The 25857-nt window shown below is 36.4% G+C and overlaps 3 protein-coding genes across 6 annotated transcripts; 2 read left to right on the top strand and 1 right to left on the bottom strand.

Annotated features, from left to right (window-relative positions):
* Positions 1 to 62: 62 nt before the first annotated feature.
* Positions 63 to 8009, top strand: LOC149736362 (RAC-gamma serine/threonine-protein kinase-like). 2 transcript variants are annotated; one of them, XM_089877426.1, is made up of 13 exons: positions 63 to 697; positions 1765 to 1890; positions 2091 to 2205; positions 2667 to 2766; positions 3199 to 3330; positions 3691 to 3756; positions 3927 to 3995; positions 4647 to 4769; positions 5610 to 5738; positions 5908 to 6122; positions 6272 to 6359; positions 6744 to 6825; positions 7530 to 8009. In XM_089877426.1, the coding sequence occupies exons 1-12, from the start codon at positions 658 to 660 to the stop codon at positions 6813 to 6815; spliced, it is 1275 nt and encodes a 424-aa protein (XP_089733552.1). In that variant the 5' UTR covers positions 63 to 657; the 3' UTR covers positions 6816 to 6825; positions 7530 to 8009. The 2 variants fall into 2 exon arrangements, with proteins under 2 accessions (XP_089733552.1, XP_089733551.1); XM_089877425.1 differs by having other exon boundaries at positions 185 to 697; positions 7472 to 8009.
* Positions 8010 to 10908: 2899 nt separating this feature from the next.
* LOC149736363 (uncharacterized) lies at positions 10909 to 18162 on the top strand. Of its 3 annotated transcripts, XM_089877421.1 has the most exons (8): positions 10909 to 11141; positions 12452 to 13154; positions 13710 to 13785; positions 14158 to 15188; positions 15405 to 15605; positions 15688 to 15906; positions 16270 to 16546; positions 16626 to 18162. In XM_089877421.1, the coding sequence occupies exons 3-8, from the start codon at positions 13775 to 13777 to the stop codon at positions 17023 to 17025; spliced, it is 2139 nt and encodes a 712-aa protein (XP_089733547.1). In that variant the 5' UTR covers positions 10909 to 11141; positions 12452 to 13154; positions 13710 to 13774; the 3' UTR covers positions 17026 to 18162. The 3 variants fall into 3 exon arrangements, with proteins under 3 accessions (XP_089733547.1, XP_089733546.1, XP_089733545.1); XM_089877420.1 differs by lacking the exon at positions 12452 to 13154 and having other exon boundaries at positions 13713 to 13785; XM_089877419.1 differs by lacking the exon at positions 12452 to 13154 and having other exon boundaries at positions 10910 to 11141.
* Positions 18163 to 18524: 362 nt separating this feature from the next.
* LOC149736364 (uncharacterized) lies at positions 18525 to 24484 on the bottom strand. The gene is made up of 7 exons (XM_089877427.1): positions 23746 to 24484; positions 23606 to 23659; positions 22841 to 22961; positions 21482 to 21659; positions 20767 to 20938; positions 20087 to 20244; positions 18525 to 19826 (listed from the first exon to the last, which is right to left on the bottom strand). The coding sequence occupies exons 1-7, from the start codon at positions 23810 to 23812 to the stop codon at positions 19449 to 19451; spliced, it is 1128 nt and encodes a 375-aa protein (XP_089733553.1). The 5' UTR covers positions 23813 to 24484; the 3' UTR covers positions 18525 to 19448.
* Positions 24485 to 25857: the final 1373 nt, after the last annotated feature.

Here is a 25857-nt window from a genome sequence, read left to right on the forward strand (position 1 = left end):
TGTAAGCCGTATATGTGCGTAACAGTATTATTCGACAGAATTTTTGACATTTTACTAAAAAAAGTTACAGAACTTTTTTTAGTGATAAAAAATGTAGTAGTATTATTTGACATATTTTTTGACAGTACTATTTAAAAGTAAGAATAACGAGGTAATTGAATGGAACTTATTTATCCTCGCATTGCGCAAGGACAGTCGTTACGAAACGGGTGTTTATAGGCCCTACACCTCGCTCACAGTGTGTTGCTGGGAACGGTAGTGACCATACGGATTCGTTTTTGCTGAACAGTCATTTCCGTGCATCTCGATTCTTACATTTCATATATTTAAAATCTCTTAACGAAAATAAACTCATAACATCATATAACAATGTGGGGTAAGTTAGGACTGGGGCAAGATGAGACATTTTAAATACCCATTTAAGAGTTTCCATTTGATAATATACTATTATTCGACGGTATTCTTATAGTATATATAGTCAAACAATCGCGCACTGAATTCGATTAGTGTTTGTTATAAGTTATTACAAATGTTATGTTATTATGAGTATAAACGCAGCTTTTCGAAACAATGCATTGTTTTATTTTAGGTTGTTTGGCGTTGAAGTAAGAAACACGTTAAATTTGGCACAAAATTAAATCTGAACATATAAGCATAATGGCAACAACTGTTAAGGAAGGATGGCTTTTAAAAAGAGGTGAGGATTATATGTAGTTGTGTGTTGAAGTAATGGTCCTTGGAACATACCGAAATACCGGGTTATGGCTTGTTTTGTCATAGGGCATTAGCCATAAAAGTGGGCGCGTTGGGACCAAGACGGGTTTTCATACTAAAGCGTTGGGTAGGGCAAACAAGTATTGAGATTTAACAAATTATGACGATTTAATATTAAATACATATACACATACACTATATAGCCAGTTGTCACTATTAGCAGTTTTAATACAATATTAAAAATGAACAATATATATTGCAAGATTTATTAGACAGGGTGCATTGAATCGACAGATACTTTTTCGGTTATAAGTTTTAGATTTTTCGTATTAGCGCACATTTTCAATGATTTCATTCAATAAGCAGACTTTGCCGCTGCGAAATCTGTTAATTGTTTCATTTACCGTCTCCGTGGCACAATGGTTTGCGCGTCGGTCTATAACAAAGAGGTAGTGACTTCAAGGCTCGTCACTGCCACCATTGTGTGCGTAGGCCTATGTGACATTCGTCAAGACACTAAACGGCAATTGCTTTAACCCAGTGGTTAGTCAGTCATACAGAAAAAAAACAACCACCCCAAAGTTACACTCGTGAGTGGAAACAAGGTGTATGAAAGAAGAACATTCGTGTTATTACGACAAGTTTGTAGAAGAGTGTAGACCAGACAATTAGCGGCATTTATTTCAACTCAGTGGTCACTGGTTGATTTAATTGTCAGAGAATAAAAATATTTATAAAATTTCCAATGGCAAAGGTGCACAAGTGGTAACGGAATAGATGTAACTGCCGAATTCCCAAATTTGAGTTGGCATATTGTAGCTAATGTGCCAATCCAGCATTTTTATTTGCGTACTTCAATATTACACTCGCGGGTTTTACTGGGTCCCAATTAGTTCTAACGGGTCCCAGCTTTGTCTGGTGGATCTTTCGGGTCACACTTTGTATGCCCTCTATTAGAGTCCGACTCTGCCCTCTATGCAAGATCTAAATGTGCCTTAGTCGCCTACAGAAATGCATGAATGAATTTTACTTTGCCTACTTTATCCGCAGGTGAATACATAAAGAACTGGAGGCCAAGATATTTTTATCTAAAATCAGATGGATCATTGCTTGGATATAAAGATATACTAAAACCAGACAATCATTTGGAACCGCTGAATAACTTCAGTATATTAAGTATGTAACGTATTTATTCAACATTAGTTATGTTCTACCACATAGAAAAGTGAATGAATGTAACGAATGAATGAAAGTAACTAGTAGCCTATGTTGGCTAAAAAGAAAAACATGTAAATCTCATGACTAAACAAATATCTGTACTATACAAACGGTTGATGTTTATTGCCATAATAAATTTTATAAAAAATAATTTTCAGGATGCCAGATTATGAAGCTACCCAAACTGGGTGAGAAATTTGTTTTCGTTGTCCGGTGTTTTCAGTTCACCACTTTAGTTGAACGTACATTCGCATGTACATCAGAAGATGATCAGTAAGTCTAGTCGTATTAAAGATATTTTGTTGATTTCCTGATATGTATTTTTGACCTGCGTTCATCAGTGGGAAACAAATTTAAAACTATTGGTTGGTAGAAGCCACACTAATTGATTTAAATGTATTATATACCGGTGTTGTATTTTGCTGCTTTTTCTTAAATAACTAACCAGTGATTCATCTGTTTCTGTTACCGAATCAGTAATATACCAATTCGCAATTACGAAATATGTATATTTTTCTAAAATGACAATGTGTTTGTAATTTTGTATGTAATACAGTAGAATGAAAAAAGGTTTAATGATTTTTTTTACCGTATATATACCGTGTGCTTATGAATCAGTTTAGATACATCACCAAAAAAAATTATTTTTTCATTTTACATATAATTTTTTCTGTTTTGTTTCTTTTTATTCTTTTTACTCGCACATTTTATTTTTGCTTTTCGTACATATTCAGGGAGAAATGGATAAAACTCATGAAAGAAATCTCTGATCAACTTGAGCAGTCTTTGCGTGCAAGTGTCACAAATGATGTGTCAAATACCTACGGACAAAAAGTGATAATTAAGATTCTATCTTCTTGCTCCATGTGTAGAGTTAATTGTATTTTATTATTTTCTGTATGGGTTGGGTACTATAGAATTGCATGGAGACCTGGATTTTAAGCTAGAATTTGTCAAAATTAAAAATGGGTAGGCTGTGTGTGTGTGCCATAACATAATGCTTATTATGGTAAAATGTTAAAGCACAATGAGCATTATTCCTTGCCGACAAATTGCTTCCAAAAATAGATGTGAAGCCAATGCCTTACATTATGAGTCTTAAAGTGTAATGATATTAAATGAAATACTCTGAATTCTTTAAATCACATTAGTTTTATAAAAAGATTGTTCTTTAAAGAAAACGGGTAAATAAACTTTAACTCTTGTGTAAATACTTTTAAATGTACTAAATACCAGAGAAGACATATCCAGAATTGTTTGTTTTAGACATTAGCGGACTTTGACATATTAAAAGTTATGGAAAAGGGACTTTTTGGGAAAGTATTGCTCGTAAAAGAGAAGAATACCACGGTATATCATGCCATTAAAATGTTGAAGAAAAAAGTTACTGTGACCAAGGTTTGGTGTTCTTGCCTTATAATGTTTTATTAATGCCAATCTAAAGCTTCAATTAAAAGTTCATGTAGCTAAGTTTTGATACAACAAATTTTCTTATGTCTTTTTTTATAGCAGCAGTATTTTAGTACGTATGTGACCACCTTTGCGCCTATGTTACTTTGTAGCACAAAACAGCTTCTCATAACTATTTGTGTACTTTTTAACGATTCCCACAATACATGTACCCCACTTTTTTGCTCAAAATAGCATTTATAGCCAGGCCTAATGCTATTGCTTGTCTTTTCAAAAGAAAAAAATACAACTGTAGATAGAAATACAACTGTAGATAGTGTATTTAAACCTATACACTTGTTTCAATAGAATGATCTAATACACACACTTCCAGAATTCCGAGCTACGCTGCAGTCCAAGCATCCATTTATAACGGTATGTTATTTATATTATAACCTGACACTTCCATGCTTTATCAGAAATTAAATACTCCTTTTGAATCATCAAATTCAAATTATACAAGACATACAATTTCTTTTCTTAAGTACTTTCACTTGGGCTTTACAATGTTATTTTACCTTAACATACATAATTTTTTTCGACAGGCGTTGGAATCCACATTTCAAACTCATGACTTCCTATGCTTCGTTCTGGAGTATGTGAATGGTGGAGAGGTTTGTAGACTTGTTACATATATTCTGCAGCTACATATATTCTGCTACCAAGCACACTGTATTATTTTTGAACTAATCTTATTGTCAATAATTGATAATAATTGAACTAATATTTTGTTTGACATGTTGGAAGCTTTGTTAGGGTCACACAAATATGTTGGCTCAGTTGGTTTGCGCGCCTACTTTTAGCCACAATTAAGGGGTGGGTTTTCACTGATACCATTGTGAGCATAAGTGTCCTTGGGTAAGACACTTAATGGCAATTTCTCCAACCCTATAAGAACTAAATTGTAGTTGTCCTAATTGTCAGCCATAAAAAATATATATATAAAATTTAATTTCTCACAAATTCACATACTGTAACTTGAAAGCTGGTACGAGTTGTATAAAATAGAACACCTGTGTTATAACAACTGTCATTTTTCGGTAATGTGAGCATAAGCAAGTCCCCCAAATTTAGAACTGGTTAAAGGCAATACGAGGAAGGAGAAAAACCTCATATGCGAAGTTTGCAAACAGTGTAAACCTAAGAGATATGATGTGTATGATGAAGTGAAACTTGTCTTGTAAGGACTGTTGATACTTTGCCGAAAAGAGGATAATTAGATGACATTAATACTTTACCAATGTCTAAAAGAAATTATGAACTAGATTTTCTTCCATTTATCACGGGATCGTGTGTTCAGTGAAGACAGAGCAAGATTCTACGGAGCAGAAATAATTTTGGCTCTTGATCATCTTCATAAACAGAGTGTTGTTTTCAGGCGTCTTAACGTGAGTAGCTGGTTTTATTAATAAACTATGACATACACATACACTTGTTATAAAGGATAGCCATGACTTGGTAGGCCTAAAGAAATGTTTACATTACATGAAAAGTAATTAGAAAAGATTTTGTTTAAAATATTTTTTTCCTTGTTTTTTTAATTGGGTAAAATAAATAGTTTTATGTATCATTCGCTGTCAAATATTTTACCACGATGTCATAGGGAAACAGAAATTCTATGTACCATAGAGCATATGGTAAAACATGTAACATTATTTGTGTTCGGAGCCGTGGCGCAGTTGGTTACTACACCTGCCTCTAATCCAGCGTTTATATGAATTCAGTGGTCATTGCTGCTACCTAAATGAGAGTATGTGTTGTTGAGCAAGACCCCAATAGCCCATTTCAATCCTGTGGTCACTTACCAGGTTTAACAGAGTTTTGCTAAAAAATACCTAAAAAGGATTATAAACATTGTTTATTTTTTATGCCTTCAGTTTTATACTACAGGAGATGCCAACTCTAATGAGAACATCTTATAATTAGCGTTATTTTTTCCAACCCATTTACTATACGCATCAATTGGGTAGTCCTAGAAGGAAGTTTTTTTTAATTATTTCCTAAATGTTTTAAACCTGAAAATTTAATCAAAAGGTTGTAAACATATATTATAATTTGATTTCAATTAAAAGTGATAAAAGAATAGATGCTAGAATAAAAATATTTGGAAAAAAGTCGTCAAAAAAATCAACATCAACCGGAACAACGGATCAACATAAAAGAATCTATATGACCACTTACAGGCTCAATTAGTATACTTTCACATTATTTTGGTGCATTTTTTTTAGCTTGAAGTCTTGCTCTTGGACAGCGAAGGACATATCAAGATTGCAAATTATGGTACATGCAAGGAAGAAGTTGTTGTTGGAACGAAAATTCAAGTATTTAGCGGAAAACCAGAATACCTTGCGCCAGAGGTGTAGCATTCTAGTAATCCATAATGACATAGCTTTTATGAATTGATCAATGGATAATATTTTATGCAGTTACAGGAAAACCTATAAAAAATAGAAACTACATAATTTCTAATGCTGGGAACTGTGATTTAGGCAACAGATCACATTATGCCAATCTTCTTTTATCCAGATTCTAACTGCTAATGATTATGGACCCTCAGTGGATTGGTGGGGGCTTGGTGTAGTGATGTATGAGATGATGTGTGGTAGACTTCCATTCTATAATCGGGATCATGATGTTCTATTTGAACTTATTCTCACGAGTGACCTGGGGTTTTCCCCCGGTTTATCAGAAGATGGCAAAAGTTTGTTATCAGAACTACTGAACAAGGATCCCTTGAAAAGGTAAGGTTATAGTGTCTGTGCATTTTATGTAATGTATTGTATAAGCTGAACACTGCATGTTTTATGTGAGATAATTTGTTAGCATTTTTTTTTTTATATAAAGTAGCTCATTCTGATCAAATTTCAGACTATTCTGTTTTAATTTACAGATTGGGCTGCAGTGTAAGAGATGCAGAGGAAGTCATGGCCCACAAATTCTTCTCAAGTATTGTTTGGAAAGATATGTTGGAAAAAAAGGTTTCTTTGTTATTTAAACTAGATTTGTTTTGGGTTATAAAAGTTGTAAAACATTTAACGCACATGTTTTTGCAACATATGTTCCTTTTTTTAATAATAATTGGTGGTGTTAAATTTAACTAGCACGTACAAAGTGCAAGTTATATAACAGAAAGGTATAGATAAACCAGCACTGTGAATAACTGAAACCAGCCACACAACAGAAGAGCTTCCATTTTTCAGCACCAAAGCTCTTGTCACCCACTTTCGTAAAACGACATTATTTAAATGAGATCTATATGGTAACACCCTAGGTTTTTAGGTAATTGACTCACGCTGGTCCAACTAACTAAATAAAACTTGATTTGAAACTTGAAATAGTCTACATTCATGCTTCCTCTGCAGGTCACCCCATCTTTCATACCTGAAGTACAGACTGAAGAAAAAGCAGCGGCTGCAATTGATCCATTTGAATAATTCGATTTGTGTAAGTGTATACGGTGTATATGGTGTATATGGTGTATATGGTGTATATGGTGTATATGGTGTATATGGTGTATATGGTGTATATGGTGTATATGGTGTATATGGTGTATATGGTGTATATGGTGTATATGGTGTATATGGTGTATATGGTGTATATGGTGTATATGGTGTATATGGTGTATATGGTGTATATGGTGTATATGGTGTATATGGTGTATATGGTGTATATGGTGTATACGGTGAATATGGTGTATACGGTGAATATGGTGTATACGGTGTATACGGTGTATACGGTGTATACGGTGTATACGGTGTATACGGTGTATACGGTGTATATGGTGTATATGGTGTATATGGTGTATATGGTGTATATGGTGTTTATGGTGTTTATGGTGTATATGGTGTATATGGTGTATATGGTGTGAATGTCAAGAAAATGTTTATTGTTGTGTGTCAACTGTTTCAAGCTATTTTACTGTTATCTATGCATACCATTTTGTTTCACTAAACTATTTTGCTATTAAGCCTATTATGCAGCAAGAATTGTTCAGTACCACGAGAAATAGGGCAAGACACACACTAGATATATCGTAGATATTATTTATAAGTCCCAATACTGCAATATTTTATTCTTCTTAAATCCACAGCAACGTAAATGGAAACTGGATGATCCTAGTATATAATGAACAGAGCAGCAGTTTTTAGTCACCATTTTCAACGCTTCCCAGTTATGCCCTGGTCATTCAACTTGGACATTCTACTAATTACACCCCAAATATATACAGTACGGTGGGGAAAGATGGGACACCTTTTAAGTCTATTTTCTCGTCCCATTTAGTGGTAAATAAAGAACATTAGAAGAATTATAAAACTATATCCTTACAACTTCCATAGACCGATGTTAATTATTAAAAACACGATCAGGATACTTGTATATTATGTGCTAAAGGTGTCCCATTTCCCCACCTTACTATATATCTTCTAAAAATAGTTTTTGGAAATTTAATAGCACAACAACATATTATAAGCTGGTACGATACAAAATCCTATAACATACAGTTTCAAGTAATACTAATATACCGCAAATCAAATGTACGTGGCTATAGTAAGCATGTGTGTAAATTTTGCTCGTTGCGGAAAATAAATTATTCAAGTGAATTACGGTAATAAATAATCTTCGTCGTATTTAACATTATTCCTGCACTAATTTTTCTAATATTGTTTTCTAATTTTCCCTCCCCACGCCTGTACAGAAATTCCTTTTCAAGGTGGCGTCGCGATAATGCCAATATTTACCACATCCAACGTTACAACAACCGATCGTGTCGCGGAAAATGCGGTTATGTAAACCGCCCTTTTTTAAAAAAAAATATTTATAAAAGTGAAACATTTATTTTGCTGGTATAAAATTAAGGATTAAAAAAAAAGATATACAGCTAATTCTTATTTTACTTCAAGTTCCGTAATGCAGACTGCCTTTTCCGCCATTTAAATCGGAGACAAATTTGAAACACTTAAGCGTGTACAATTTTCTCTCAATTCTGCTATAGACAGCTAAATATATATCTTAATATATACTCATAGAAAGCTCTCCAATCTCTCCAATAAATGTATGTCTTAAAATATATATAAATATCTATGCTGCTGGTTGGGTGTAAATGTATAAATGTAGTAGGGTGGGGGAAGAAAGGACACTTTGTCAAACAAGACTTTTTCTAAAATTTTTAAACTACAAAATTGCGAGGCATGACAAACGTTATAACATGGATGTTCTGTTTTATTTTCTGTTATAAGTTTACATAGTTGTATTCTCATGTTTAGTTAAAAATGTTTTATCGAATGCTATTAATAGTTTAATGTTGAAGACACATTTAGAAGAAACGCATTCGATTTAACCAATCGTGGATTAATTGTGCAATTTTAAATCTGAGCATTTATTCTTGAATCATTAAAAATAGTGTTTCTTTATTTTAGACATATAATATAATAGGTTGGGGGGAGATAGGACACCTTTAGCACATAATATCGAAATATTCTGATCGTGTTTTAAACAATTAACAACGGTCTATGGGAGTCGTAAGGATATGGTTTTATTCTTTTTTAAATGTTCTTTGTTTACTACCAAATGGAACAAGAAAATAGATTGAAATGGTGTCCCATTTCCCCCCACCCTACTATATGTTTATTTTGATTGCCAAAAACAGCAAGAATATAAAATACCTTTTGCAACACTTTAGCCTTGCCAAAAAATATCAAATAAAAGTTACATTGCTAATTTTTAACCACGTTACGTTTTCTTGCTTTGAACGTGGGTCAGGAAATAAATACAATGTCTGGAAATCTCGATCTTATGAAGCTTGATTCTCATTGTACATGTGTCCCTATCTTTGAGCAAACCAATTTCGGGGTGACCACCCCTTACCCAGTAAAGCATCGGTCAAGCAGTGTATGGGTCCCTGTTGTCTCTGCGGCGATGCAGATCCCAGTTACAAGTCATGCAGTATATATTCATGGCTATATTGCACCATTACCATACACACATATTCAAAGGCATTTGAAATGTTGAAACAAACTGTATATAAAAATGTTCATTTGCCTTAAATTGGTTCCAAAAGGTAAAATGTATTTAACCACTAGAAGGAGCTCGCGCGAAGCTTCCGAGTGTTTAAATCCTGGTACGTGTTACAATTGTTGTATACGGAACAAATGAAAATATGGTAAACACAGTGCATACGTAAGCATGTGTTTTGAAACCGTGTGGACTAGAGGTAAATACATTATTAGAAGTAAAGTCAAGTGGATTTCCGTAGGATTTATATTCCTTTTTAACTTTTATATGGTAATAATTTACATGGTACCTTTAACTAAATATACAGTTTGAGTGGAGTGCATTAAAATTGAATTATTACCCGAAATTCCGACATTTTTGTTCAGCTTATATATTATGGCCAACAATCATTTGGTGACTGGAAAGCACAGCCTTAACGCAACTTCATGTAAAGTTGTCAGCCTTCCTCGTTTACACCAGCCGGTGGTGGCTCTGCGCATGCGCGTACTGCTCACGTGACACGTTTTTTCAGTGCAGCCCGGTCATGATAGCACAAGCTATAACGCTCGCAGCGTGATGCAGTTACTATTACTAGCACGGATGCAGGCAGCGGAAAACAGAGAGCGCAAACAGGAAAGGCAGGAAAATGGTTGTCAGTCTCATCTTCCGTGTAGAAACTGACTTGGCCCAGTACATTCCCTTAGCTTTGTCGACTATAATCGCTTTTAGCGGAATTCCGTAACTAATTTATTCGCCCGTTCACGTTTCGGAGGCACTCGCATGTAATAAACGACCAATAGAACTTTGTGTCTACCTGTAATGAGGAAACGATGCACGGCGCTCGTGCTAACTTCAGGAAAACATGCCCCGATGGCTTATTGTTTTCTGTTGTGTTTGATTGCGGAGGCTGCGAGTCCGGTGCTGAAGTCGCGAACTAATTATGCAAATGAGCATCCGTTTATTAATGTATAACTAGTCTATAACTTAACCCCTAAAAATTTTAAAGGGCAACTTTTTACGTTTAAGTTATAGACTGGTGTTATAAAAACAGTAACAAAAGGAGTAAAATAATACTTTATTTTTTAGTTTGTAAATTTACCAAATATATTTACATAATTATACACAACAGACTTATAACTTGTTGCGCTTTTGCTCAAATGTATTTTTTTTATTTGTTTGCCTTTTATTCTTATAAGAGAAAATATATTGCCTGCGCCATTTTGTGTTCGTGGCATTTTCTCTGGTTGGCTTGCTGCACGATAACATGATAGGCCATCAAATACCAATCTATATTTATTAATACGGAGAAAATGGCGTTTTCTGCGCCTCATCACTTTATTCAGTTTATCTAGTTTGTAACTTGCGTATCTTTCATACCGTTTATTCCTGGCCAATGTTCTGCAACGAGGATTAGTGCGTGTACGTTGCAGTGCCGCAATATGTTCGATGGATTAGGAGAACTAGTCACACAGCGAACAGAGCTGAGTCTCGACCCGGGTTCGTGCGTCATTGAACGTATAATGCGCGAGCCACAGCTTGTTTTTTTATACTGTTTCACTTTTTACATTAGGACATGGGTCAGTGTCGATCATATCAGTTTTTCTATCTGCAGGTCGGAGTTAAAAAAATTGAGGAATCATAGTTACAGCTTGCTATAGTATAAAAACCGAACAGTTTATTCTCTTCCGGGTAGGAACACGAGAGGGAAGACGGTGATCAAGCCTCTACAGCTAATCTAACTTCCTACTACAAGGCAGGAAGCTTACGAGGTAATTTTTGTTATTTCCGTACATTTGCCCATCGTAAGCTATGATTATAAAACTATGTTGCAGCATTTAGTTTGCTGTTTGTTGTGTTTTAAAAAAATGTAAGTTGATAAATATATTTTAAAAATCTATATTGGCGAGTTCTTGCGTCGAGGCATGGTAGGGTCCAAAGATTTAGGCCAGGGTTAGCTCATTAGCTCTTAACGCCTACGATGTATAAGTGTATATATAGTAGGGTGGGAGAAGATGGGACATTCATTCTATTTTCTCGTTTCATTTGGTAGTAAAGAAAGAACATTCAAATATTTATAAAACCGTATCCTCACGACTCTCACGGACCGTTGTTCATTGTATAAAACACGATCAAGATACTTGTATATTATGTGCTACAAGTGTCCCATCTTAACCCACAGTACTGTAGAGTCAGAACCTATTCTAATATAAAGTGTTGGTTCCCATATAGATTTTAAACCGTGGCAACTTTATTCAATGCAGTTTTTACACAAAGGGCAGGAAATTATTGCAGCTTCCGTAATTAAGTTGGCGATTAAGTTAAATTTTGTGTTCGTCTTTATTCTTATATGTTTTATTCACTTGTATATGTGTGTGGATTTTTTTAAGTATTAGAAAAAAAAAACACATTAAAGAAAAGTTCCCCAAAAAATATGAAGGGTAGGGGAAGATGGGACACCTTTTAACTCTATTTTCTTGTCGCATTTGGTAGTAAATAAAGAACATTTAAAGTATTATAAAGCTGTATTCTCGGGACTGCCATAGACCGTTATTAATTGTTTAAAACACGAGGGATATTTGAATAACATGAACTAAAGGTCTCCCACCTTCCCCCTCCCTACTATACATATTTATTAAACATTTATTGGACATTTCGACTTTAAAATAAAATAAAAATTTCGCGCGAAAAAGTGCGAAGTTGTAAAGCAAGAGATAAGTTACTCTTGCACATACAACAACTTGTTGTTCTATTCACGACGTGGTGCTGCACGAAAATGGATATTTCCTGAAATACGCTAGCGAGAAATATGACCGATGGCTTGTGTAGGAGACCCGAACATACGCGTTGGACAAACGTGTTTTAATTTACACCAGGAAACTTCATTTTGAATTTACCCACAGTACAAGGGAATTCGAAGCGTTAAGTTTCTTAAAAACTTAAAGTTTTTCATGTTATAATGATCTTATCTTACATGCATGTAGGATTGTAGGTTATATAGGTGTTAGATTATTTTTTTTCTTGGGGGAGGGAGGGGGGTAAATTCGTTTTTTTATAAATTTTCTCAAGAATATTTTCATAGATTAGGTATCAACGATCCGAAACGATAATTTGATTGATTTTGAATTAAAAGTCCACCGCTTCTGCTCATCAGGAAAATAAAGGAAACGCCAACAATTTCCACATTTCGCTCATAGTAACATTCGAACAAACACAATATTGACTTACTTACGCCTATGCATGCGCTGTTTCGACACTCGGAAATCCAGTCTTTCCGATTAAAGTCGGATTTACCAGCACTTCAAAGAGCCAAAACATTGCCTATCTGACTCAGCGGGTAGACGAAGCATGTTATTGTGTCTTGCCTTAAAATAAAATTTACTAAAAATGATTACACGTGTATGCTTGTGGGCTTGGAGGCAGGGAAGTTGCATTCGACTTAAGCGTGATGGTACAAATAATTAGGGACTTGCTCTCCGCATTGGATTAGATTGTGACGAAAAATGAAGGAAATTTATTTTGTCTTTTCCGATCGGTCACAGTAACGAAAACTAAAAGCATAAACATGCGTATGTTACTATAAAAAGCGGAGGCTATGCGATGTTATAATGGAATGAGTGGAAGTTATTTATACAACTTTAAATGCCAGCACTGACTCTTAAAACTCTATAGGATGAATGCGTGACTTAGTTGTGACGGTGGTTTATTATATAAGAACGTTTCAGAAGCCATTTAATGCGTTTTGCACTCGCGTGTGTCAATTTGTATCATTGGCATTTTATTTGGTAAGTTAAATGGAACAACAAAATGCGGATGTTTAATTACTTTGTCGGTAATGTGGCAACGTTACATGCATGCACTGGTGCGTTATATTTAATATAGGAGTAGAACATGCCGTATCAAATATAATACGCGCGTGCGCTAAGCCGACCAGCAGCTCACTCTGTTGCCAGTCTGGCTGTACTGCGATGCAGGAAACACGTCACTTCCTGAATAACCGCGAACAATCTTCTCACAGTATGTTGCTCTCATCTCTCTCCCCGTTTTCGCGCTACCCCTTTTTGTTCTCTTTGATTGCTCCTCTCCCGCCGTATTGCTCCTCCCGCTGCATGGCAGACCGTGACACGATCATAGGTGTCATATCGCAGAAAAATTAATGCAGTATTTTTTGGGCGAAAACAGTTTGGCTTTGTTCCACGCGACAACATTTCCGACAGTAACCAGCACTTTATCAACAACTAACACTTGGCAACGTTGCACCTGCATAGCAGTACTAATGCACTAAAATGTTAATCCTTTTATTTAACAAATTTCTTCCGTAACGATTGATTGTTTCACAGAAGGCGACCACCAATACACGAGAAAACACGTTGCATACTTTGGGTCCTGAAGCGACCCCAGGAATATGTTGAGCAGGTACATACATATTATACACGACCACTAACATACAAACGTTTAAGTAAAAAATCCTATTCGTTTAAATATACTGTAGGGTGGGGTAAGTTGGGACATGAGTTTATTCTGTACCTTCTTTCCATTTGGCGAAAAAAAAACAATATTTACATAATTATTTACCCATAAACCAACGACTATATAAAAGAGCGTGGTTGTAATTGTTAAAAACACGATCAAGAAACACGAATTTTAGTAACCCGTTTTACCCCATATATTATCATACCCATTAAGTTCATCACTACGGGTTTTGGGTGCTACCAGTATCCAGTTTTACCTATATTACTATACTTATTAAGTTTATTTCTGCTATAACACTTTGTGCCACCTTAACAGCGTTAACTCAGTCCCAGAGGATTTCTCTGTCAAGTCCCGGCGAAACGTAACTGACCTTGCAGAATCACTGACCAACGAAATCAAGCAAGAACCAGGGGCCATCGGGGAGGTGGTGAACGGTGCTTTCGACTTGAGCACATCAGGGGAGCAAGCAGCCGACCTCCGTTATCACATGTACAACGGAAAGAGACAAGACAGTCCCACATCGTTCATCCGCAGCAACCCGGATCCTTGCCTTGCATCAGGTGCTACCCACAACGGCAAGCACACCCCAAATCTGAACGAAAATCACAACGGTCAAACCGACTTCGGAATGACTCAACACGGTGCGTTCACCAGTCCTGGTGAAGACTTTGTTGAAGATCACGCAATCTCTTCGTTTCTTAATAGCGCTGAGGCTGATCCAGCACTGCCACCTTCTTCAGAAATACAAATAAACTGCAGCAATCCACGGTCTCAACCACCGCCACCAGATTTTAGTCCACCAGTTGCGGAAGCTAGGGCAAACGAAAACAGAACCGCATCTTCATACCTGCGTACTTCACCCAGTATTCCAACATGTGACGCTCAAAAACAGACGAGCAACCTGGCGACAACGAGCGCCCCAGTCCGAGTTGGACAACCACAACTTTCTAAAGTTGTTCGATCGAGTTCGTTTTCAAATTACCAATCGATGGGTTCTGCGTTCAAACCTGCCTACCAACACAGCAGCTACCCACACCACAATTACCCTTCCAACTCCCCACATTACAACCATGTTCCAAGTCCACCTGAAAGACAAGGCAACTCCAACAACAGCCCATCATCCGAGCACGTTGACCCAAATCACCCTCAACACCACGGCTACCAGATACCTGACGCCAACTACGACTTTGACGGCAATTTCGCTGGCCGGAGGCGCCAGACACCCTCTCTAGAATCGAACGTATCATATCAACAAAGGGGATTAACCGGTACACCAAATGTGACCGAACCAAACTCACAACAAGGAAACGGGGAAGCAGAAACTAAACGAGTTATTGTACCAGCAGGTACCTTATTCACATTTAAAAACTATTCATACAAGATTATATTAGTTTACCTTAACTACTAATAACAATAGGGGTTGTTACATATATTCATGATCACAAGTTCTCCAAAATTGTTACAGTAGGTCGAGCAAGCGGTGAAAAAATAAATACAACTAATAGCGGAAAACATCCTTAGTCAAGTGAAATAATGAACCTAATTGTAAGTCATTATTATAGATCCGCTAGTTTGGACGGAGGAGCACGTACAAGAATGGGTCGAATGGACGATTACGGAGTACAATCTAAGTGACGTCGATCGTTCCTCATTCAGCAATATCAACGGGCGAGCATTATGTGAGATGACAAAGGAGCATTTCCACCGAATAACCAGCGCGAAAAATGCTGACGTGTTCATGAGTCATTTGAATTACTTGAGACGTAAGGGTCCGCTTTTTAATACCGTTTAAAAACACAACTGTGGCGAAATTTCGTGTCTTATATATTGCAATCTTTATTCTAGGTCATACTGGACCTTTGCCCAACCTCAGTTCCGATGACGTGGAACACATTATTCAAGATGGCGTCTACCCCTACACTGGTGAACCAATCCCACCAATCCGTACAGCTAGAAACAGCTTCTATAATGATCCTGCATGTCCAGACGTGAACCCAACTGCCGCAAGACACGGCAGCAGATACATACCTTCCAATTATTCAGGACAACCAACCGAAACAAAAGGTGAGTGATTTTCGACCAAAACTGTTGTTTTTAATTCGTTAAGATTGCAACTATTACAATATTCTGACCTATTCCCGCGTGTGTGTGTCACGCATTGCGCTATAAGTTGGCAGACGCGTGCCTAATTGCTTTTCTCAATGACTGCATGGCTTCCATATTTACATACTGATTGAGTGCTGATAGTACAAATAACTTTATACTGAAAATAATTAGTCGTGATTTAATAGACATGTTTTATCTGCTTTTATACAACCAGTTTTATACAGTTTAAAACTGCAAACATGACAACGAGCATGCTAAACCCACCGCAAAAAAAGAACGTCAAAGCTGATCTATAACTGTTTTTTTCTTCTTTATTTCCAGGCCCAAGAAACGCAGTGCCCGTTACGTCTCCCAATATAGATCCGTATCAACTTTTCGGACCGACCAGTGCAAGACTTTGCAATCCTGGCAGTGGCCAGATTCAGCTTTGGCAGTTTCTTCTAGAACTGCTTAGCGACCCTGCAAACGCTGTGTGCATTACGTGGGAGGGAACAAACGGAGAATTCAAAATGGTGGACCCTGATGACGTAGCACGGCGTTGGGGAGAAAGAAAGAGCAAACCAAATATGAATTATGACAAGTTGAGCAGAGCTCTAAGGTATGTCAAGAACTGTTTAAAAACATTTCTTATGTGCAAACTGAGGAATACCTTTTATATATTAACATATCGTTTGCAGGTACTATTATGACAAGAATATCATGACAAAAGTTCATGGAAAGAGATACGCTTACAAGTTCGACTTTCAAGGTCTAGCAGCTTCACTGCAGCCACAACCGGACCAATCGTCCTACTCATTCGGCGGCGACTTTAAACACCCGATCTACAGACATGAAATGCATTTCCAAGCACCTGGCCATGCCTATCCACCGATGCCACATCCAGCGCCGCCCTACCATGGACAAAAACATGCCTACATTCCGTCTCCGCCTGCCCGTTCCCCTTCGTATCCAGGACACCCGGCCGCCAGTCCAGGACAGTATTCGTGGCATCCAGATATGCCAGCGTATCCTGCTGTACCGACTCTTGCCAGCCCACACTCTAATCAACCTTTGCCACCTACTTCCTTCTATAACTAGAAATCAAATGAAGTGGGTAAATTTCTAATGCTTAACTTTGAAAAGTTCATATTTGCCTGGACACGGCGATGTACAAGAATTGAAAATTGGTGGTGGCTTCACTTCTTAGCTGCGCATCAGTCAAGTGTTTGTTTAATTTATATGGGAAATTGAGACACCGCTGGCAACGATGTTGCTTCGTAGTATGTGCTGTTTTTTTGTTATTATGCAAAACACCTGGTTTGCGTATCCGTTTTTACACTTTGACCCCATATATAAAGTTCTGCTATATGGAAACGCTTATAATGGACCTTAACATTTTCTTTGCTAGTTTGAAACCACTTTAACGGGACAACTATCAGTTAAAATTACGTGCCAAGATATAAACGACTTGCAACAAATAGTGGTCGATCTATAACTGTTCTGGGTGCTTTAATTTTGTTAATACTAGACTTCAAGTGTGTATGGTATCTATAGTGCTTCGAAGCTCATACTTTCAAACATCTATAACGTCTTGCGTGTTGTTGTGCAACACATTTTACCCGGAACGTTCATTTCTGATTTCACTAAAATAGCACAGCTGTGCTGTTTAAAGGTGTTTCTTTGACCTTTGTCGTATACCGTGTATATACTGTGTGTTTCAGCGTTTAAAACGAGCTTCCTTGACAATCTTTAATCTTGACTCATTATAACTATCTATAGTTTTCACTGAATGGGTCACACCGCTATAAGTATGCATAGCCATACATTTCCATACGATAAAGGTGCACATACTTTCTTTTTTACTTTTTATGGAAACTTGCTAATTAAACTGAAACGACATTTTAAATTAAATTCTACCGCCTGCAACAAATATAAGTGCCTGACAACTAATTTTCCAAATCCCCAAGAAATAACTGCCACCGGCAAAGCCTTTGAACTTTTAATTTAACCTGTTGTGCCTTTTCGAATTTTAAAGATTCATTCAAATAGTCTTGTGTTGTTACCAATGAAGATAATCTTACGTTAAATTGTGTCGTACGTTACACCTAGCATTGTGCAACCTACCGTAGAGTGCTTATTTAATGTCTTACATTGTAAGAGAGAGTTCGACTGTGGAATATTTTGTGTCAGTTTTACTGGGATTCAATTTATTAATAAAAGCTCACTTACCTCCGCCTTTATTGTGTGTTTAGATAACTTGTATTAAACGTGTCGACCTTCTATTTCTGAAGTAATCAATTGCTATTAGATACAGCTAAGGCAAGTATAGTGTAATACTGTAACATATAGTACCATGGGGGGGAGATGGGACATCTTTAGCACACAATATCGAAACATCCTAATCGTTTTTTTTTTTAATAATTAACAACGGTCTATGGGAGTCGTGAGGATACCGTATATAATTCTTTGAATGTTCTTTGTTTACTACCAAATGTGACGAGAAAAGAGAATAAAAATTTGTCCTATCTTTTGCCATCTTAGTATATTAACCGTCATATTGGTTGACAATTTGAGTCACAACTATAGTTACCGGGGAAAGATATGTTTCGATCCTAATTTCGATGATTCATATCCGTACTGTATATGAGTGTGAAGAGTGATGTACCATTGGTATGATAAAATATTTGGTACAATACGGGTTTTCTACTTATATTATTAATACTAAAAAAACAAAATGTTTGGCGATTTAACAAAAACTAAGTTCCATTTGAATAAAATGTATTCGCTGTTAGCATAATGCAGTCGTTTATACAAATTTCGTTAACATTTTTAACATAACATTTTCTATTACAGCATGAAGAACACATCGTTAATATTACGATTTATTTAACAATAATAAATTGTACAATTTTAATAAAAATGTAGTATAGTAGGGTAGGGGAAGATGGGACACCTTTGGTACATAATAACCAAATATTCTGATCGTGTTTTAAACAATTAACAACGGTCTATGGGAGCCGTGAGGATACAGTTTTATAAAAAAAATCGTTGAATGTTTGTTTACTACCAAATTGGAGGAGAAAGTAGATTGAAAAGGTGTCCCATCTTCCCCCACCCTACTATATATTAACGGTGGGGTAAGATAAGATACTTTTTCATTCAAACTTCTTTTCGCATTTGGTAGTAAACAAAAAACATTCAAAGAAATATAAAATCGTATCCTCACGACTCCAATAGTTGTTAATTGTTTAAAACACGATCAGGATATTGGGATATTACGTGTTAAAGGTGTCCCGTCTTACCCCACAGCCACAGACAATATTAAGTTCTATGTTAGTCCCTGGTGTTCTACGCATTCCTTAGTACATCTCAGGCAGCATCAACGTGTTTCGTACTCTTCCATATACCATAGCATATACTGATGTCACACCATCAGTATATATTATGTCCATACTTCGACGGCGAGCCTGATTACTTGTGTTAATACCTCAAACAACTCTTTAATTAACAAGATTCTATTTTTAAACTCCAGATGCGTCATCCATGTACGGAATACTTTTATGTACAGGCGAGAATGACCTTGGATTAAACCTCGACTTTTTTCCAGCCTTTGCCGCTTGTTTTTCAAGACTCAACTCATGTTCATCAGGCAGCCACCGTCGCTCGCCTGGTTTTCCATACAACGGAGGCGATTGGTCATAACCTGACGAGGCAATCACATCAGGGTGGTGGTGCTGTAATGGAACAAATTCAAGTTTTCCGTTTTCGAAATCGTTTTCTCTTTGTGCTTGATAACTTCTCTCACTAGATGATATCGATCTACACGAAGACGAAGAACTGTAAGAGCTCGCGGCATCAATTTCTTCCATGGTTATAGGACGTTGGAACTCATACATCTCCTATAGATAGAATTCATTAGGTTAGTTGAGGGATTCGTAACCAGCAGCGAACAGATCAAAATGTTTGAAGAACATACTAGTTTGCAACTTTATCTTGACACGTGGATACAAAAAGCATTTACGTTTAGACAACTTTTCTACTGCGTGTTCCGTTTCGAGAGGTAAAAAGGTCGCTATAGTGGCTAACAGATAAGGTGCTTTGTACATTATAAAATAGAAAAATGCTGAATCACGCAACAGATCGTGTTCATATGTTTTACCTGTACGTTTACGTGAACGTTATTTTGTTCTTTTTCTCTTATCTTCCGACAAAGTCCTTTTGAAACAATGAAACATCCGATGCCACCCAACAATAAAACGATGCAGATTATTATCACGATTATAATCGACAACGGAATTCCATCTTGTGAATCTGTACCTTTATCAACAAAACAATTTTAAGTTTCAGACTACTTTTCTCATACTTTCATTCAATCCGGCTTATGTGATTTATTTATTCTTGCGTAGCAGTTTAAGTAGGAATTACAACCCGAGAGTTATTCTGTACATTATATATCGTTAAATACGCCCATGGCGCCCTCTATAACGGGGGCGCCATGAATTATAGAGGGCGCCATGAATACGCCATTTACCATACATCCTACAAGTTAGCACGTACGTACTTTTAATGGATATTGTTTTTGCTGTCAAGTACAAACAATATAGTAGGGTGGGGAAAGATGGGACAGCGAATATCCAAATATCCTAATCATGTTTTAAACAATAAACAAAGGTCTATATGAGTCGTGAGGATACGGTCTTATAATTCTTTGTTTACTACCAGATGTGACGAGAAAACAGAAAGATAAAGTGTTCCATCTTCCGCACCCTACTATATATAAAAAAAACATAATATTTACAAATTCTAAATAAACCTGCTGTAAACACACCCAACACATACCAGGATCAGGTACGCCAGTCGTCGTTGCTGTTTTTTCGCCATTGTCGCATCCGACCTGATTTCCGTTGGGGGTCACTGCTGCAGTGGTTGGGGGAGTAACAGGGATCAACTTGGTACTCGTTGTGGATGTTGGGGCAACTATAGTCGTGGTAGTAGTGATTGGTTGTGTTACCTTCATATTGTGAAAATGAATTAAATACTCAGTGAGATTCTATATTGCATTAAAATTGATCAATTGGTTAAATTAAGGTCAATTAGAATAAATATATTTGGCATATGTTGTATCGATTATTTAGAATGTTTTTAAAAATAATTTGCTGCATTTTTGGTTGTAGCATAAATTTGCCAAATGTTTGTTTATCACAAGAATAAAATGCAATAACATATGTTATACTATAGTTTGTCCACCTCCGTTACTGTAACAGTATAACTGAAGAAATAATTAAAGGAATAATAGGGTGGGGGAGATGGGACACTTTTGCGTTGTATTTTCTCGTCTCAGTTGGTGGTAAACAAAGAACATTTAAAAAATTACAAAACCGTAATTGTTTAAAACACGATTAGGATATTTGGATATAATGTGCTAAAAGTGTCCCGTTCCCCCCCACCCTACTATATGGTATATGTTCCACATTAAAACGCATAGTTCTTAAACAAATTTGATAACCCGGCAGAAGTAAAACGTATATGCAAATCGCGGACATGTCAGATCTACCTGAACACACACACAGCATTGAACACGAATTTCATAATCCATGCAATAAAACGGCCTGGCCTGTTCTTCCAGATGTGGATTAAAAGGTCGTGAGACGCAAACCAGACCGATATCAACATTACAATCGACATCTTGTTGTTGCAGTAAATTAAAAGGTATTGTTGGATTGTCAGTGCTCCTGTTATAAATATAAAATATAGATTCAATATTGGTAATATAAAGTGCAATACTCTTAAAACGAAAAGAAGATGAAATACCAAACGCGCAAAAATTAAAAATTGAGTTTTATTACGTTTTATTTTCCTAAACTGTTTTATTACATTTTATTTTCCTAAAAACTGTTTTATACGAAAAGGCAAAAATCGTTTCTTTCCTATAACAAGTTTTGGTCTAACCGCATGGTCGCATTATAGGCCTCGTGAGTTAAGTTCAATCAATGGTAATTTGATATATCCATAATTTAGCCAACGCTGGGTTCAAGCAAACTGCTTTGATTGCTTCGTATTCGCTTCGAGCAATGTTTGGAAGATACGCTTATAAAGAAAATTGGCCTAACCAAGAAGAAATGTTGATATACAGTCGAAGATAGGAATCAAGAAATCGCAGCAACAATATATAAACAGAGAACATTTTGGGAATATGTACCTTTCTAAACAAAAGAATTTAAAGATCCCCCCAAAAACAATTTAAATTTTTTTCCCATTATTTCATTCAAACTGACTTATGCGATTTATTTATTCTCGCGTAGCGGTTTAAGTAAGAGTTATAACTCGGGGGTTATTTTGCGTATCAATATGCGATGAGTTCATATATCTTGTACTCGCTTTACACGTTATACCCAAGTAGCATGTTTATGGGTGAATACTTTTCTGTATGACTGTTATTTCGTTCAATCAAATATTGTTCATTGGGTTGGGGTAACTACCGTTAAGAGTCTTTTTCAATCACATCCAATACGAATGCTATTTGAATCAAGAAATCGTGGGCAACGAAATATAAACAAAATACATTATATTAAAATATAGTAGGGTGAGGGAAGATAGGACACCTTTACCAAATAATATCAAATTATCCTAATCGTGTTTTAAACAATTAACAACGGTCTATGAAAATCGCGAGCATACGGTTTTCTGATTCTTTGAATGTTGTATGTTTACTACCAAATAGGACGAGAAAATAGAAAGAAAATGTGTCCTATCTTCCCCCATCCTACTATATAACAAAATGTTCCATTACATTTAGAAATCTAGATTTCATTATAAAATACAAAACTGAATGATGAAATCTATTCTAATTGTGAATGATATCTCAGGCAAATGGTGTTTGCACAGAATATGAAACATTTAAAAAAATTCTCACCGACACTCGATGTTGCTTGGCCGTTCACAAAACGTGTAGTAATATCTTAAATGTTCGTAACTATTGTCATCCGCTTTGGTTGGGTTGAAGTCGTTGTTATTCATCCATTCACTCCAAGTACCTGGTGGTATCAATTATAGTAGGCTGGGGCAAGATGGGACATCATTTCTAGCTATTGTCCCTTAATTCGTATTTGGTAGTAAACAAAGATCATCCAATGAATTATAAAACTATATCCTCACGACTTAGAACGTTGCTAATTGTTTAAAAAACGATCATGATATTTAAATATTAAGTGCTAAAGGTATCATGTCCCCCCACCCCACTATATAATTACGACAAGAACACAGACAGTTTTAGTTTATCCAATAATTTTCGGCCTCTTTGCATGGCGTTACTTATGTAGTTAGGATTGTTAATTTATTTGATGTCTTGACAACATGATCAAACGGCTAATATCATAAATCTTTTTTACTGGGATACAAGACGAATACCATTACCGCATAAAATCCCATTATTTTTAAACGTGTTTTTAATAAAGACCTTTGAGGGCCGTAATGAAACAGTTATATAATTTATAGTAAATATTCTTTGTTTACTACTCAACAGGAAAAGAAAACAAGCATAGACCATCTTACCCCACCCTAATACAACTTGTTACATACGAACTGTAACGCGAAAGAGAAAAAAGGTAAACTTAAAATAGTAAGGATCATAATATCTGATTTACGCATAATAAAAATGCGGGCGTATACAGATACTCACATGTGCAGTCGCCTTCGGTAGCAAACGAACTCACAGTCGTTGGTATGATGATTGCTGTAAGCAATGTTGCGTAATTAGACATGAGGCGAATTACTTAATTAACCTAGCAAATAATTAATGTAAAATACTTAAACTTTCACCTTGTATGACGATTAGTATGCTACAGAAATGGCCTTGCAGCTTGGAGCCGAACAATAAATAATTCATTTTTACACAGATTCTAAAACGCTGTCAAACGATTAACTTTTTCTAAAATGCAACTATAATTACAAATCAAAAAAGACAATAGCTAGCGTTCTCCGGTCCATAGAGAAAATATGACTTTGAATAGGCTATAGGTGTTTTTTCTGCTTTTACTTTCTTAGCAGAACCGGTACATTCCTCGACCTGCCATGAGAAAGAAAAGAGAAATGCGAAACTCAATAAGTAAATTAAATCAGCAACGTAAGACAGAACACTTCCCTTCTCTAAACAAAACCTGTCCGAGTGACATTTATTTTCTCCCTGGCCAGTCTAACGTTTTCGTTATAAAAGACCTGTCTTTGAAGTTCCATGAACTATATTTTATTATATATTGTCTCGTAAAAACGTAACCTCTCCTTGCTATGCGGACGGGTCTGGTTTGCCTTTTCACAGAGAAAATGTAAGAATACGCCCGAGAAACATATGTAAAATATTTTACGATCTTTTGGGGGGAGTGTAGCCTGAAATGAACTACACTGCCGCAAAGTAAACGTTAATCTGAGCCGTACGCTAATAGCACAAACTGGAATGCAGATTTCGTATCTACAAAGTGCAATTATGGAGAATGGTATATCTGACTTATCCTTCGGTTTATTTAGTACTTGCTGTCAAAGCTCGTGCGATAACTGGCGGAAATAAGGCTCATCTAAACGTTGCTCTGGCGTTGTTGCCTTGAGCTGTACGGAAACTTGTAAGCTTCGTACGAAGTAAAGCGGAACAGACTAACGGCATAACATACCTAACCGTCGAAGCGTGACCTTTTTACTTCGTCGTATTGTTATACTGATGTTAATTGTTTAGTCACTAAAGATAGTGCGCACTGTCACTGGTACAGCCATTTCTCGCATTGTCAATATACCAGCTATAGCAATGGTTTAACTGTTGTAATATACAGATCTCTACCACTCTGACCATTGCGCATTACGGTTGTAATCGTTTTTATTTGACACCATTCAATAGAAACGTGAGACATAATCGACTTTCGGGATATAATTACAACTGCGGATCAAAAGCATAATGGTCAAGACGTCAAACGAGCGTAACTAGTCTCTTATAGTGTAACTGGAGTTTGAAACAGTAATAGGCTACGGAGGACTAAACTAGGTTTGCATACAGCACTGGCTTTGTGCTTTAGTGTAAGAAATATTGACTATCGTTTAATTTACGCACTGGTATTGTTCGGTATGTGTAGCGCAAATATCAGCGATTAAACTTGTCAGTACAAAAGTATGAACAATAGCAATTAATCGTTAATACATTATTGTTCATGGAGAAAAAGTTTTTAAGGTTTTTTGTAAGGTCGAAAAGAAACGCTATCATTGTCACGGTAGGTGTTTTCCAGCATGACACTTTCGCGGAGTGGTCACTAATGACTAATGGATCGTCCAAATCGGCAGTGAATTACACCCCCGTCAGGAAACAGTTACATAGTAGGGTGGGGTAAGATAGGACACAATTTTAATCTATTTTAACTTCCAATTTGGTAGTTACAAAAACATTCAAAGATTTATTAAACGGTGTCCTCACGACTCCCATAGACCGTAGTTAATTGTTTAAATTAAAACACGATAAAGATATTTGGATATTATGTGCTAAAGGTGTCCCATCTTCCACCACCCTACTATAACTAAAAAAGGGCACTAGAGTAGAAACCATCGGTACGCAATAAAATAGATTGGCGAAAATTTTTAGAGGTTAGTAGTTATAGGTGGGGGTTATAGTTGCTCGAGTCAGTGGTAAGCAGATTACGTAGAGGAAGAATGTGGGAACCCGGCGTCGTGGCAGAGTGGTTAGCGCGCCTGCCTGTAACCCAGAGGTATGGGTTCAAGGCTCGACGCTGCTACCATTGTGGGCGTATATGTCCTTGGGCAAGACATTTATTGGCAATTGCTCCAACCCAGCGGTCACTAATGGGTTGTTCAAATTGTCAGCCATACATAAAAATCCAAAAAAAATAATCATCTACAAAGTAACATACATGGTTGTTCGTATGCTGGCACGAGGCGATA

This window comes from Ciona robusta, chromosome 4 (genome assembly GCF_009617815.1).
Source record: "Ciona robusta chromosome 4, ASM961781v2".
Classification (NCBI taxonomy): Eukaryota; Metazoa; Chordata; class Ascidiacea; order Phlebobranchia; family Cionidae; genus Ciona; species Ciona robusta.

Excerpts from the sequence above, each read along its gene's own strand:
- LOC149736362 (XM_089877426.1), top strand. The coding sequence starts at position 658 with ATGGCAACAACTGTTAAGGAAGGATGGCTTTTAAAAAGAG. Across the intron at positions 698-1,764 it reads AGGATGGCTTTTAAAAAGAG|GTGAATACATAAAGAACTGG; the intron begins GTGAGGATTATA and ends CTTTATCCGCAG. Across the intron at positions 5,739-5,907 it reads CAGAATACCTTGCGCCAGAG|ATTCTAACTGCTAATGATTA; the intron begins GTGTAGCATTCT and ends TCTTTTATCCAG.
- LOC149736363 (XM_089877421.1), top strand. Across the intron at positions 15,189-15,404 it reads ACGAGTTATTGTACCAGCAG|ATCCGCTAGTTTGGACGGAG; the intron begins GTACCTTATTCA and ends TCATTATTATAG. Across the intron at positions 15,907-16,269 it reads ACAACCAACCGAAACAAAAG|GCCCAAGAAACGCAGTGCCC; the intron begins GTGAGTGATTTT and ends CTTTATTTCCAG.
- LOC149736364 (XM_089877427.1), bottom strand. The coding sequence starts at position 23,812 with ATGAATTATTTATTGTTCGGCTCCAAGCTGCAAGGCCATTTCTGTAGC. Across the intron at positions 23,660-23,745 it reads CATACTAATCGTCATACAAG|CAATCATCATACCAACGACT; the intron begins GTGAAAGTTTAA and ends CATTGCTTACAG. Across the intron at positions 20,939-21,481 it reads AATGCTGTGTGTGTGTTCAG|GTAACACAACCAATCACTAC; the intron begins GTAGATCTGACA and ends CACAATATGAAG.